The sequence below is a fragment of the Drosophila suzukii genome, chromosome 3 (assembly GCF_043229965.1).
Source record: "Drosophila suzukii chromosome 3, CBGP_Dsuzu_IsoJpt1.0, whole genome shotgun sequence".
Classification (NCBI taxonomy): Eukaryota; Metazoa; Arthropoda; class Insecta; order Diptera; family Drosophilidae; genus Drosophila; species Drosophila suzukii.
In genome coordinates this window covers 66,687,673-66,702,875 of record NC_092082.1, presented here as the reverse complement: position 1 = coordinate 66,702,875, position 15,203 = coordinate 66,687,673, and the positions used below count along the sequence as shown (strand labels likewise).

At 39.9% G+C, this 15,203-nt stretch overlaps 2 protein-coding genes across 2 annotated transcripts in view; one reads left to right on the top strand and one right to left on the bottom strand.

The window, feature by feature from the left end:
* Positions 1-524: 524 nt before the first annotated feature.
* Positions 525-1,425, top strand: LOC108013858 (uncharacterized). Its single transcript, XM_017079847.4, has 3 exons — positions 525-799; positions 859-1,035; positions 1,093-1,425. Exons 1-3 carry the CDS (start codon positions 542-544, stop codon positions 1,261-1,263), a joined length of 606 nt encoding a protein of 201 aa, XP_016935336.4. The 5' UTR covers positions 525-541; the 3' UTR covers positions 1,264-1,425.
* The window catches only part of lbl (ladybird late), a 27,458-nt gene continuing 13,618 nt past the window's right edge, over positions 1,364-15,203 (bottom strand). The window contains exons 2-4 of the mRNA XM_017079842.4: positions 2,948-3,126; positions 2,203-2,285; positions 1,364-2,150 (exon numbers count right to left, since the gene is read on the bottom strand). Of these exons, the coding sequence (XP_016935331.3) occupies positions 1,913-2,150; positions 2,203-2,285; positions 2,948-3,126 (500 nt within the window). The 3' untranslated portion in view covers positions 1,364-1,912. The remainder of the gene's footprint in view (positions 2,151-2,202; positions 2,286-2,947; positions 3,127-15,203) is intronic.

Genomic DNA, 15,203 nt, shown 5'->3' with positions numbered 1-15,203 from the left:
CGCTATATTAAACGGATCAGCAACAACCTTCCATGAAGAGTTTAAGTAGATACGATGTAACTTATATGTAGAATTGATGTAGGGGCGATTTCGAAGGCGAAGAGACGAATTCAACGAGACGGAGCGAATTCAAGCGATACGGGGCGAGCTCGAACGAAACGGGGTGAAAAATAAACAAAAACATATATTTTCTTTTTATTTTTCAATAACCTTTCCGTTCATTTCTGCTACGAATGCGGTTCCAAAAATGTTTCAATCTTCTACCAAAAATGCGTATTTATTTGGAATCCAAATTTTGTACACTCGATTAAAAATGTCGCCAAAAGTCACGTTTTAATTTCAAGATTAATCTTATTTATAAGCACGCTAAACAAGTGCTGATAAGAAAGATATAACACTCTACACAATATTCATTTCAGATTTAGATCATGAGCGTGAAAACACTCAATTACTAACACTTTGGCTTATATAATATCAAAAGCATGTCCTATAAAAGCGGCCAGAGCTCAGGCGTCAGAAGCATTCTCCAAAATAGTACAAAATGGTCGGCGAACTGTCTTGGCAATGGCAGATTCTTATCTTGCTGCAAATAATACGCCTTTCATCCCAATTGAATCACCAATTTGTGCCTGAGAAGGAGGATTTGTTCAGTGACTGCACAGACAAGCCAGGATATCAAAGTGTCGATAAAATGTCGGATTTTTCGCAGTTTATCCGTAAAAGGAATAAAAATGGTGGAATTGATATACATGGAAATATAACCATGAAATGGGATATACAACCATCAGATCGTGTGTCGGTTAGTGCTCTTTTACCTTAATAAAGTTGCAATACTTACTAGAATTGATCACATTTCAGGTTGAAGTTGGTATACTAAAGTTAGAAAAAGGAACTTGGAAACCAACCGTTTTCAAAGGGGCTGATAAAGATTTCTGCAAGTCCTTTTATGACAAGAACACCATTTACTATCCTCATTCGACGGAACACGTGATCAACAAGGAGGAAGTCAAGGACAAATGCGTAAAAGTTCCTGGGGTAAGAATTATTTTTATAAAAAAATCATAAGTCAATAATTATTATGTGGTTTTCCAGACAGTTTTAATTGTGGAACCCTTTCAACTGAAAATATTAATAAGTCTTGCTGTGCCCCTAACTCCAGGACGTCACAAGGCCCTTATAATATTTACTGCCTTTGACAAAGCCAATGTTAAGCGTCCTGATGAGATATGCACGGAAATTATTGGCGATATTGTGAAAGGCTAACTTAGACTTTCACTTTAACTACTCTATTTTTGTTGAATTCTGAACACCCCATCATTACATTTCTTATTGTTTTTATAGAAAACGTAGATTACTTTAAAAATATTTTATTCAACACAGGGGATATTTTTTGCACATACTATACAATGATTATGTGAATATGCAAATATATTGGGATTTGGAATAATTTGTTTTAAAAAATGATTAAAAAGCCTAATGGCCTAGAAAAGTTGGAAATCTCTTGGGTGTACTACGGAAAATGGGTTGTTCCCCATTATCCTTTACTTACAGTGGGCTCGTTAAAACTTTATATATGTACTTGTATTGTCAGAAGCCTGATGATCTTATCATAAAATGAAAATCGTTTTTTACTTTACAAACTTTACTTTTCCAATATACTGTTAGAAATAAATGAATTAAGCTTAGCACAAGCTAAAGTTGTTTACATTTTATAGTATCATACACATTTAAATATAATATTTTGAAGTCGAATGCACAGTGCCTAACATACAGGGGAGATACAAATTGAATACTTGAGTTAACAAAATCAACACAATAAATTTGCAATTCCTTTCTGCACTGTGATTTTTTTGTTTTTGCAAATCAGACGCAAATAAAAGCGTTGTGTTAAGTAGTTTACAATTTGAGCTAATCACTGTTTTGCCTGTGGATTGGGCAAATATACGGCTGGTGGTTGCGTATATAGCAACTTGCCGTCCGAATAGCGCATCAGGGTCATTAGCTTCAGCATCCGCAGCTCCTCCTTATCCTTGTCCTTGTCCTTCTCCCGATCCGCATCCTTTTCCGATCCTATGCTCTGCATGGGGAGGTGGTGATGCTGGTGGTGGAGATGGTGGTGCGAGCGATTGGGATCTGCTGACTGGTCGGGTCTTTAAAATACTCAAGTCATTAACGTTCTTTAAAAAGCTTTGGTTCGCTGACAATTTCTCGCATTGCACGTCTTTCTTCAGCTCCTCCATGTCCCTCTTGAGTTTGGCCCGCCGATTTTGGAACCAAGTGATGACCTTTTAAAAAAGAAATCTATTAAAATCTTTTCACAGCTACATAGAGAGGAAAATACTTTCAAAATCAAGATTTCTGATATTTACTATTTTATTGAATTATGCCAAGTAATAACTTTAATTAAAACCCTACGAAATGAAAATTTACATAAATAAATGACGAGCGGAAGATTTCATGATCGAAATTTGGCCAGAAGATTTTTTTTTGATCAAAGATTATATATAATGGGATTTTTGGATATAAAAGATGATCTCTATTATGTGTAGTGCCACAGAAATCACTAGGGGCTTGAAATCATTTTTGAATGTCGTTTTAGATGTCTAAAAATATGCAGCGAATATTCGAGTTTCGGAATTAATTCAGTGTAAATTAAGTTTAAAATATATTGTTGCATACTTTTAAACACCTAATAAGAATAATAAAAAAGATTATAAAGCCCATGGGTTTCTGTGGAACCTTTTACACATATGTATTCTGTTAGGAATAAAAAAAGTTCAGCTTATAGCAAAAAATATTTATTTATTTATTTAATATATTATTAATTAGTGGTATAAAACCGTGGTTCATTTACCAAATAATTTAAGCAGCATTCAGGATAATGTGCTCTTGACTTTGGATCGTATTTTCATCTTTAGCTAGCACCTACAGACAATTCAATACTCACCTGTGCATTGGAGAGGCCTAAGCCGCCGGCAATTTCATCGCGATCCGCTGGCGATAGATATTTTTGGTACAGGAAGCGCTTCTCCAGCTCAAAGATCTGCTGGTTGGAGAATGCGGTGCGGGACTTGCGTTTCTTCTTTGGATTGGATCGCGTGGCAAATATGTTCAGCGTGGCGGGATCTGCAAGACAATAAGATCTACATTAAAGTCAATGTCAGCAATGGAATCGATTCAGAGAGGTGTCAGATGGTATCGTAAATTATTCAGCGATCAGTCAACTTTTTATACGTTTCACACGGATGATCGTAAAACGGAAAAGTTTATTGGGCTTTCGGTTCTCTGCAGCCGAGTACGAGTACCAGGGTCTGACCTTTCTCCGGAGATCATTGTGAGGATGCTTTAATGGCCGTATTTATGGTCGATCTCTACGCATTCACTGGCACTTTCAATTCAATCAGTGAAATGCTCGTGGCTAAAACAATTTCAAACACCCAATTCGATGGAATTCATAATAGACAATCGACATCCACAAATCGGTGGCCATAAAGACAGGCAGGGGGTTCTCTAGCTTCTTCGTTTTATAGCCTCGCGTTTTATTGGATGATTTTTCCTGTGTTGTTTTCGTAAGCGATTCGATGGGGATTTGATTTGATTGGGATTGTGATGGCCGGTATTTGTTTTTGGCATGTTTAAAGGTAATACGGCGGCTGATTGATGTTTTTACTGGTCTTTTTTTCGAAAGTATTTCTCGGCGGAAACGGCTTTCAACCCGGCGAACTCATTGGATGCCAGCCCAACCCCATTAGGTATTGTTTATTTATCGTGGGCAATTCAATTTTTGCGCCTTTCGGCTGAGTGTTTATTAATGCCCGATATTTATATGCCCGTGGAATGATCGCGGTGAATGGGAATGAGTGCTCCAGCCAAAGTATCAACGGAAATGGCTGTTGCGTCGTTTGTTTATAGGGTTGAAATTGGGGATATATAGGGAGGTATAGGGAGGGAACTGAGGACTCAGGAAGTCGGCCGATGAAAATGGCAGCTGCGCATTGGAAACGCGGTCGGGGCAACTTTGTTGTTAAACATGTCCGACAAATAACAATTAAGACACCCGAATTTGGTCCTTGAACAGCGAAAGGATGACAGGGTTGATTCAGTCCCTCTTCTGTTTTTCTGCGGCCTTGGGTTAGAGTCGAAATTCGGGTCCAAAGCCATTTTGCCACTACCCTGATGTGTTTATTGTGAGGTTAGATAATCTACTGTTTTGTAAACGCCTCTTGCCATTAATACTCGAGGGTTGAAAGGATCCTTGGCGGCAGGAAGCACACATTTAGGTGTTTTCCATTTACAGGAGTAGGAACATGAAGAGTTAATTAAAGGTTAACGGCAGGAATGTCCCTAAGGTAATCTAAATGTGCGTGAGTAGTGTCATCAAAAGGGATTTTGCTTATACAATTAATAACTTTCTAAAATAAATGTAGACATGGTGTGGTTTTATAAGACGTACCATTGATTTATGTGACACCCTGATAAAGTTTTTAATATTTGATTTTTTTAAGTTACCGTTTCCGATATTTAATGTCAATAAAGAACAAGTTTGAAAAGTAGTAACTAAAGGTTAGTAAATCAAAAGAGATACTCTCTATATTTTCTAAAAAACATTCCTTTTTTTTCTGTTCACAACATTATAATAATCGATTTATACGACTTGTAATGAAGCTGCCCATATATTATGATTTAAAACCGCTTTAGCCTACTATAGGATCAAACATATACCAATTTTATTAATTTGTTTTAAAGATCTTAGCATTTTTTTAAATCAACCGTTAAAGGTTAACTGTATTCCATTCATTAGCCAGTTCAATTTCCTTCATTAGCCAGTTTAATTTGAACCCTCTTACCATCAATACCACGTCCTAGCCACGCCTCTAATTAAAAGCCATGGCAAGCCTCTCTTGGCCAAAAACTGGTCGGGGTTCGCGATGGTGGGTGTGTTTCTGGCCATTTGTTGAGCTCTATTAATTAAGAAAACTCCACTTCGGGGGCTGGACCAATTCGGAGCCTGGTTAATAGCTTAACCCACATGGAGAGCTCATGTCAGTTGCGGCACTAACAACCACCCAGACGGAGTTGAAGTTAAAGTGCACGGGTATTTGCCGAAAGAATTACGACCTGAGCACCCACTAGTCCACCTCAACCTCCAGCTCGTGTCGTGGCCAACAAACAATGTCATCAGCATAACTAATCATTGTGACAGCCGGCGGAGAGTTGTCGGTGACACCGAGTCACCGAACCACCGGTCTACATTCAGCACAATGGATCCAAGGAGCTGCTCCCGTTGTCTGGGAAGTAAGCATAACTTATGCCTCCTGGCAGCGTTGCTAATTGAGACACAAACAAAATGACGCATTGTCCTTACGCAAGTGGGTTGGGTCTGCTTCTAGTACGGGGAAATGTACACTTCGAAAAGTAGGAATGAATTAAATATCTTGGGGATTGATGAACACAAATTATAATTTGATTCTTCTTGGGCTACTAAATAGTTAATTTGCCTCTATTTTTCAGCATCTGGACCACATGCTCGAACTATTTGGACAATTTGTAGGTAATCAATGTGAATTTATTACTTCATTCTTATTATTTTTAACGAGCATTGGCTCTTTTTAGCTGAATTCTTACAAATTTAAAAATTCATTCACATTAAGAAAAATATTCGTTAAATGTGCCATTATTGCTAACTTTCTTTGGAAGATAACAAAGTAGGACTTTGACATGACACTGAGAAATAAAGATTAAAAAATATATATATATTTTAAAGTCCAAACACCAGTAATGCTAGTTCCAAAGTAACAAACCGTATATAGCTATAATTTAAAATTATTAAATAGTAAATTATTTAGTGTTTGAAAGTTTTTACATGAAATATTTTACCTTACAAGGGATGATGAACTTTTCAAGTTAAGTAACAATGCAATACCCGCAGATCGTTTCATTAGAGATGGCTTACCCCAATATTTCTCAGAGTGGACTAGCAAAGCGCGATTCGAGATGGCGTGCCTTATCAACGGCCAATCTGGGCCCAGACCTATGCGCATGGCTAATGGTGTGGCTGGTAATTAGGCAAATTAGCTGGACTCTGCTACTGGGAGGCACATAAATTAACAGCAATTAATTAAATGCTTGCTGGTTAATGCCGGATCACGACCGGCTCTTCCGCTCAGCAGCCATAGGAATCCTATTGGAAAACGAGCTGCTCGGGCGGCCAAGAACCAGAGTAAGGTCCAAAGTGCTGGAGCAATTATGTTGATTAAGTCCGAGGGCGAGGAACGATTCAATTAAAGCCAGCTCCAAATCAATCAGCCGAGATCAGCCAGCGGCCGAATATGTGGCAGTAATGGTAACCTTTATCTGCGGGGATGCACGCATAAGATCGAACATCATAATAAAAGGCCGTCGAGATCACAATCTTGAGATACTTTGGCTTGGCTCATTCGATGGGTGCTACCAAGATGCGTATCGTTCGGATCGGATAAGGCTAATGCTAATGCCCAGGGAATACTTGAATAGCTGGCCACAAGGTGCCTGCTGTTCACACGCTCTTCAAATGCCTCGAATGGCAGCGGACCTTTTGAAAAACGAGTAGGTAGGTAGGTAGCCAGGCTCGGATTTTATTTGGCTGCAGAACCAGGCCAAAAGCATGACATGTGGAATGTGATTCGGGCTGCCAGCGGAAGACTCAATTAGAAGCTTTGCCTTTCGGGGGATTTACGACCGCAAGGAATTTCACATTATCAGGGGTCCCTCTGGCTAAATACCTGCCAATAGCTTTATAAGATTGCCGCCACCACAGAGTTATGACAAACTGAAACCGGCAAAGGACAAAGGCGACCTTCGGATGCAAAAGAGTTGGGCTAAAAGCGCTAATTATGGCCAGAAGAAGAGGAGCTGCAGCGGCAGACCGCAAATTGCGTTGTCCAGAAGCTCGAAAGCGTAATCAAAAACTAATTTTAATCCTGTTTGGGGCTCACTCCCGCATTGCTTCACATTCTGCCCCAAAACGCCGAAACAAAAACGAAAACGAAGCCGGGAAGAGCCTCTTTGTGATCCGATCCGATCGGATTATAGATCTTTTTAGCGGTAGGTCCCGGTTAATTTATTCTAAATGGCTTTTTGAAATCCCCGAAACAACGCCAGAAATTTACTTATGACGTTGCCGGCGTCTCTCGTTCTCGTTCTCGCTCTCGAAAACGAAAATAAGAATACATAACCGCAGAATAACAACTATGGGTTTTGGAATCTGGAATCTGAGATACGAAATCCCAGCGATGATTCAGACCGGATCAAAGTCGATGGCGGGCCCTGCATATTTTTCTCACTTTGGCGTGTCTGCGTGTTGTTAGCAATGAAATTGATGAGTTCGAGCAGGTTATAAAACCCGATACCTTTTGGCTACCTTTGTTTGCTGGCTCTTTTATTATTATTATGGCTGTTGCTGTTGCTGTTGCTGGACCTACGAAAGCCGAAACACAATAACACAAATTAATATAAGAAGATGAGACAAATTTAGCCGCCGACAAAGTGAGCTGGCCACGGAGATTCCCATTATCATTACGGATCGAAGTGGAGCGCGGGGCGCAGCTCTCCATAACGAGAAAGTTATAAATTTTGGTATTTTCTTTTCAATATACATCCAATCTGGCGACTTGTCGACTGGTGGGGTCTCGGTCTTTCCTTCGAACTGGGCTGTCGACTGTCGACTGTCATTGTTGGCTGCTTGTTTACACGCTCGTAATGCGTCCAATAACTTTTTGTATTTTGTTGTCATTTGTACCGCCCCTGAGATCTGGGAACTGGCTGGATGTTCAGGTAACCGAAGTTATTTTAAGCCCAAAATGGACGTTATTAGGGAGGTGCTGATGGGACTTGATTCCGAGAGGCCTTTTATAGATCAGCCAGAAAAGAGCCGATCCTTTTTGGCTCATATTTCACAATGTTATTTAAAGCTTATGTTTCTGGAAAACATTTATAATCACGTTTAAGACTGTTAGTCACCGCTTTTTATTTATAACTAGGATTAATTTTTATTGAAAAACAAATAAGCGCAAAATAATATCGAATAGTTCTTAAAAGTTTCAAGATCCAGATAATAACACTTCTAGAGGGCGCCCTCTACAAAGTCGAAAACCTCTAGGCTACTAAAATTACTGATTACCTTTCGGCATCAAGGACTTTCTCTGGGGTTTTCTGCCCCTTCTCTTTAATTGAAATTTTCGTACATTAAGGCAAAGCGTCACTGCCCAGCGTAAAGTTTTCATGTTCATGTTGGCCCGCAGCTATTTTGATTGCGATATTACATCTTGTAAACATTAACATGGCCAATAATTTCCGAGTGCCCCGGCAATTTGCAGAGTGGAAGAACATGTCAACGGTACCTGGGGGCAGTAATCAGATGTTTTCGAGGGTTAATTTCTTCATACATGTATCGAACGATCGGAGAGTCGGCCGCTTTCTTTTCAATGGACCCGGGGACTCGTACTCCAGTATAAGCATAAACGGGTAAACCAACAAACCGTTTGCGCACGATGTTCACTCACTTTACAGGGCAACGAAATTACATTGGCCCCAAAAAAATAAGACGAAACCGGAAAGTTAAAGGAAAAATAAGCATTTCGTGTATATTACCAAAGATCCCTCAAGTTCTAACGATTTATTGATTCTGCAGTTGCTACTTTCACTTGTAATTGCAACCGAACTCCTAAGATGACCCCCGACTTTATATTTTGATTGATTTTAATGGCTGGCAAATCAATTGCAACTCCGACGCAGCGAAACAAAGCGCGGAAAACGTGGTCATCCTTAATTCAATAATGAATACGTAAGGCCCAGACGGGAAAAGTCCCAGAGCCACGGCCACACACCGATTCTCCTCCTCCGCACACCCATCCATCCATCCATCTATCCTACCATCCATGTCGATCCCCATCCCGATCCCCATCCTTAGCAAAAGCAACATGATTCACGATCGGACCGTTGCGCATGCGCTACGCAAAAGTTTTGGAAGGACCAGGGAGGGGGCAACGCGTCGGCTCCGGGACAAAGTGTCGGCTCTCTTTGATCAGCACATATAAAATACTATGGCCACGCCCTCTAAAAGGCAGATTAAACGAGATGGCGCTCGGGCAGTGGGCAAACGTATACTTAAACTTAACGTAACGTAAAGAGCAATGAAGTCAGTCAGTGTAAGAGTCGGTCGGGCACGAAGCTGCAGACTGGGAATTGGGATCAGCGGGATGGGGATGGAGGTGGCGATGGAGACGAAGATGAAGATCAGGGGGCTCCAAGCCAGTCTCTGGATCCCAGGCGATGTCTGCAAGAACCATGTTTCGACGCCTCCCGAGGCGCAGTGGGCTGCAGTTTTGGTCGACAGTGGGTCAGAACCATAAACTTGTCGATATAAACCTTTACTTCTGAGAACATTGTTAAAAAGTAATTGTAATTTAGTTTTTTAAGAGTAACCTAAAGAGTGAAGAGTTATGAGTTAATCAAGAACATCTTTAAAAGTCACGTTGAGGTTTTAAAAATATTTGTATTGCTTTATAGTGTACATTAGTGCGGGTTTACAGTTGTGTACATGTTACGATCCTATCTGATCAATTTATAAGATGTCCGTTTTCTGCACTTAGGACTTCAAATTTAAATAACTAAAACTTAAGTGGTTTAAAGTACATGTATCAAGTGGAATGTCTGTTGTTTTTTTGAATAAGAACTTCTTCTTAATGGTAGGATAAACTACCATTAACTTATAAATAGGATAAACTCTGTTCTGTCCCATAAGAAATATTGATTTCATTTCTCAATGTAAAGTAAGTTAAAACAAAAGTAGACTAGACCATTGATCTATTAATGTGTCGAGTTCCTATGTAAGCAACTTTATGACCAACTGGTAAAAGAATTTATTAAAAAAATTTATCTAATGAAAGGATAAGCCTGTCCTTTCCAAAATGAAATATTTACGCATATTCAGACTTTGAATCGCAATTTACAATTTAAAGTAAGATAATAAAACATTATCTTTTGTAGCAAAACAAAACTTTTGAAAATACCAGCTTTCTGATCTATTAATGAGTCGAGTTCCCATGACAGCAACTTTATGACCAACTGGTAATAGAATTTATACCACTGTGTGCGCATCGTTTGGTCGGTGCGAGACAATAAAAATTACGTAGCATTGCAATTTGGACGCCGAGCAGTCAATGCCTGCTTCCCCACTGATTCCCCTTTTCCCCGGTGGACTCCACTTCATCATTTTTATGTTTGCATGCCCTTTAAGCCCTCCCGATCTGGGGCGGCGGCGGCATTTGGCGGCTGATGTTAAGTGAAAATCTGGGCTTGCAATCGCTAACATCAGCTAACAATGGTCATCATCATTAAAAGGCGATCAAAGAGCGGGCGGCGGCGGCTCTCGGGATGGGATCCTGCGCCCTGATTGAGTGACCTTCCCCTTCCCCACCTCCGACTTCTGGACCAGCCTCCTCGGCACTCGACTCCAATGTGGGCCAGTCGGGATGGGTTTGCTGGCTTAATGTCTTTATAAGTAGCATGTATTCTATGTTGTCGGATGGGGATATCGGATGGCAAGAAATATGCGCTGTAATCAAAACCGTTTAAAAAGCTACACACTAATTGAGTTAGAAGTTCGTTGGGGGCTTTGAACTGGCCGCCGGATCAAAGGCGACGCCGCTCTATTGGTGGCACAACAAAGAGCGTTGACAACGGCATGTAAAGCCAACAATGCCCCGAGCAGCCACTAGATGAATGGATCCCGATCCCTATCCCGGCTGATGATGATCACCATAACCATCTCTCCATCGCCGAGCCGCTAAACTTGCCCCAGAGACATTGTACGATAGTTTTGACAACTCAGCGAAACCAAAGCGGCGGCGATCAAAAAAATACATCGAGGGGCTTATTAATGAGCGTAGGCCAACAGAAAAACATAGGTTGGGAATCAATTTTAAATTTGATTATACGTGAATAACTTGTGGGGATGAGTTAGATGCGCTTAGAAAAAAAGGTACTGAAAAGGGGGAACGCTTTTAAAAAATATTATATGAATTATTTCTGATACATTTAAGTAAGACAAATTTAAAATTTACACTGTTTTATAAATTTTTAAAATTAATTGAAGCCATTTTATAACACTAACCATCTAAAATAATATATTTCAATATTTTAAAAACAGAAAAAAGAGATGTATTACTTTTCATTAAATATCTATCCATTCTTTTAATGAAAACGTATATAATATTGTTTCCAGTGCACTCGCTAAGGATTTCAGGCGCAATATCGTTGATATTATGACAAGCTGTCATAAATTACAAATTAATGTAATGATGCGCAGGCAGAGAGTTAGGAGTCGGAACCAGAACCTCGGAATGACTTCCTCAACCTGGGACCCTTTCGACATTCGATTCGGCCAGGACCAGGGGCAATCTAACTCGCTGCAGGTAGCTGAGTAGTCCGAGTCTTCTGTTCTGTGGTGAGGGTCGTGCGATCGATCGATTGCTCGCTGGATCGGATCTGATCGTGAAGATCTCGATCTGGGCATCGATTGTCCGTGGTTCTGTGGCTCTGTAGTTCTGGGCGGGGGCTGGGGTTCCTCAGGTGCCGGCATTGCCACCGCCATTGACTTGCCTACCTTACACCTCGCAGAAGCGAAGATCAAAGACGGCGGTGCCGACTTAATAACATAAATTAATCTTCTCATTGTTGGGCCCCGAGAGAGAAAGGGAGAGCAGGTCGAGTTAGAGCGGGACAGAGACGGAGTGCTGGTGCACATGCGTGCCAAAAATGATACAGTAACAACACGCTATGCTAATCCGTCGGTTGCCTAACCAGACTCTGTTAACGCACAAAGCGAAAACGGCATTTAATTTGTTTTTAGCCCGGTATTTGGCTCCGATTCGATTTCATTCATTATTTCGGGGCGAGCAATGATTTTGTGCTCCTAAGCGGAGATCAAAGCAAACAAGCCGCCGGCTGATACGGCCATCAGGAGATGGACAGACCAATACACTTTGGGAATAATCGACTATCTTAAACTAAGGCTAGGAAAAGATATATCAGCTCAGAGTCCCATGTTTTTTAAATACCTAAGTTAATAGGAGGGGTGCCTAAGTAGAAGACATTCACTGAAAAGGAAGAAAAAGAGAGGGAAGTATTTTAACATGCCTGGTGGGAACAAGTTACCGGTTATCTTTAACACCGGATGTCCTTTTTATACGTAAGATTTATTATTGCGATTTTTCAAATAATTTAATAAACATTTTAAATTTAAATCTTGAGACTCAGTACTATTTTTAATCCCTTTTGCCTAACTTTATTTTTAAGGAGTATTTTAAATTTATATTTAAATAAAAGCTTTAGACGTCAACCTAAATATTTTAGTAAGGTTTGCTTTTAGAAAGGAAAACATATCTTTTTATTATGGTACCTTACGGCTTATCATTTAAGGCACCCTTTTTCCCCAGTGTAATCTTGGCAAATATGCTGCCGACGGTTTTGATCGAACGGCAATGACGACGAAAAGCAGCCAACGAGCATTAAGTATTTGAAATGACTTGGCGGGCATGAGTGGAAAATGAAACGAGCGCAGCAAATTAGCTAATCAACGCCCATTAGTAGTAGGGTATTGGAATTTATGATAAATTTCCGTTAATACCCATGAGGACGGGCCCATGGGATTGCGGCACGAGCAGAGCTCGCAACTCAGGAACAAGTTAATTTGCCGAGGATACGGGGGCCTAACTACGCCTAGGTCCCGTGATCTCCCTGATCTCCCTGATCTTCGATCCCGCCGATCCCGAAACCCCAGTGATAAAGCAGGCATCTTTATAACACTGCGCTCGCACAGCAGGACGACAAACAAGTGCATCTCTCATCGCAGTGTGCGCCTGCGCGCTAATAATACATAATTTTCTTGTAAAACAACAAACCGCTGCGCATCGTTATCATTATCGTTATCATTATGGTGAGTTTTTATGTGCGCCTGCATGTTGACTGCCCGTTTTCAAAAAGGTTGAAAAGGCGTTGGCCCGCTTGCAGTTGGCAGTTTGCAGTTGGCAGTCGGCCGTTTTCAGCTTGTAGTCGCCGGTTTGGGGCGACAACGACAATATCGGCTAATTTATGTTTATCGATATAGCCGGCCAGATAAGCGGCTTTAAGCAGGAGCAGTGGGCCGGGCTCGTAGGTTTTGTTTTTAGTGAGCGCCATAAAATGAAAGTCCAGTGCCGACTGCCGTTGCTTTCGAGGAGGTGGAATAATGTCACTTGGCTACCAGCTGAGAGGCCCAAAAGCGATTTGGCTCTATGGAGAGGTGACTTCTTGGGATAAGATTGTCCGCACAGGGTTTTCTTTCTTAAATCCATGCAAGTTTGGTGGAACATTTTATGGAATACATTTCGTTGGCATACCAGAAAATAAAGTTAAGGGTTAAGGTTAGTATAAGTCCATAGTAATGAAAGCAAGCGATGAAAATTAAATAATGATTAAAGTATTTTAATAAAAAGTGTTATTGAAAATAGTCAAATAAAAACGTAAAATAATAATTCATGAGATATGGTATATCACTGTGGACGGCAGTACGAAGCACAGAATGAAGTCCTTGAAGACTAGTCGCATAACTATTTATAGCCTGAACAAGAAACATTTAGAAATTGTATTTATTTAGTAGATCATATAATACATTTTCGTCACAAATGTTGGTATCACAACTATTGAATGTTAAAGGTGTATTCGTCACTAGTTGTTACCCCGTTTTGTTTTTGTTTAATATTAATACAGAATTGGTTTCATTTTCGATTTGAAACATTAGTTTCATGTCAGAATTTTACGTTATATATTTTGTTTAGCTTCAGCAAGCATAATAAATTGACATAAACTTTTTTTTATAATATTTATTTTGAAACTTTTTCAAAATTTTCCTCTCTACATTTTGCAACACCGTTAATAAATTTAATTGTGACTTTAAGTGATTACGATATCGTAAAACGTGCTTATTTATAACCAATATTTCTATTCAACTCTTTGCAAATAATCTTGTCTTAAATTTAAAAATGCCAACTTAAAAGCGACGAAATAAAGACATTCCAATCAAGTGAGAAATACACTAATTACCCAGACGTCTCGATATTCATTTGAGCTGAAATAGCCACGTCTGCGGATCCAATAACCGTTTTTGCGTCCTCTATTGACGGTCTTCAGAACGAGTTCTCTTTACGACCGATCCGAACCATTAGCCATAACAAGCGACCATTTGCATGGCGCTTTTGATGTGCGTTCGTGTTACGAGGGCCGTAAAAAATGTTTTGCATGTTGCACCAAAAAATAAAACTAGTTACGGTTATGTGTATAATTACGGCGACAGCATGTTGGCATGACAAATAAACTGCAGGCGAGACCATAAATTAAAGTATCAGAGTGCGTGAGGGGCGGGTGGGGCTGGAAAGGTGGCAAGTGGGCGGGAGAGGGGGAGGGGCTCACGCAAGGCGTCAGGAACGGGATTGAAAATGGAAATTGGCTGGGGAAAAAGAGTCAGGCTTAACGGCAATGGCCACCTGACGACAAGTCTGAGCCAATTGTTAAGCCGTTGATATATGCCTGAAATATGCCCGATTCGGCGAGTGCGTGTTTCTGTATATGTATATCTGTAGTAGACCCGACACTCAGGCTGCGGTGGGCGTGGCACACATTTCGCCTTCGTAATTACAAGGCTCGGCGGATGACAAGCTTAATAAATTAACAATAAATATTGTGCAAATACAGTTTTTGAACACATCATTGTCTGCACTGCAAACGAAAAACCTGCTATTGAATTCAAAAATATGGGGTAGTGCAAAGGTGTATTTGAAAAATATAAATAAAAATGTAAATATGTTATGTTTTATTTTCCTTACCATGGTATTTATACAATTTTTAATACACCTTCATAATTCCAATGCAACTATTAAAGCACATCCTTAAAAAAATTAAGTTTGGTAAAATATTGAAATGGTCTTATATGTATTTTAAGATATTTGTTGTGAATATATTATTATATATATATATATTATATTTAAAATAAATGATTTAACTTTATTTACTATGAGTTAGCAAATTTACTTCATGAAACATACTATCTTTCAATATTAAAATTGCTTAAATTTTAAGAAAAAGCTTAAGTGCGGATCTTGAATTTTGAGAAATCAGCGCTCTAAATA

Bases quoted from the DNA above. Each gene is read 5' to 3' on its own strand.
- LOC108013858 (XM_017079847.4), top strand. From the start codon at position 542: ATGGTCGGCGAACTGTCTTGGCAATGGCAGATTCTTATCTTGCTGCAA. The intron at 800-858 runs GTTAGTGCTCTT...ATCACATTTCAG, and splicing joins AACCATCAGATCGTGTGTCG to GTTGAAGTTGGTATACTAAA. The intron at 1,036-1,092 runs GTAAGAATTATT...GTGGTTTTCCAG, and splicing joins AATGCGTAAAAGTTCCTGGG to ACAGTTTTAATTGTGGAACC.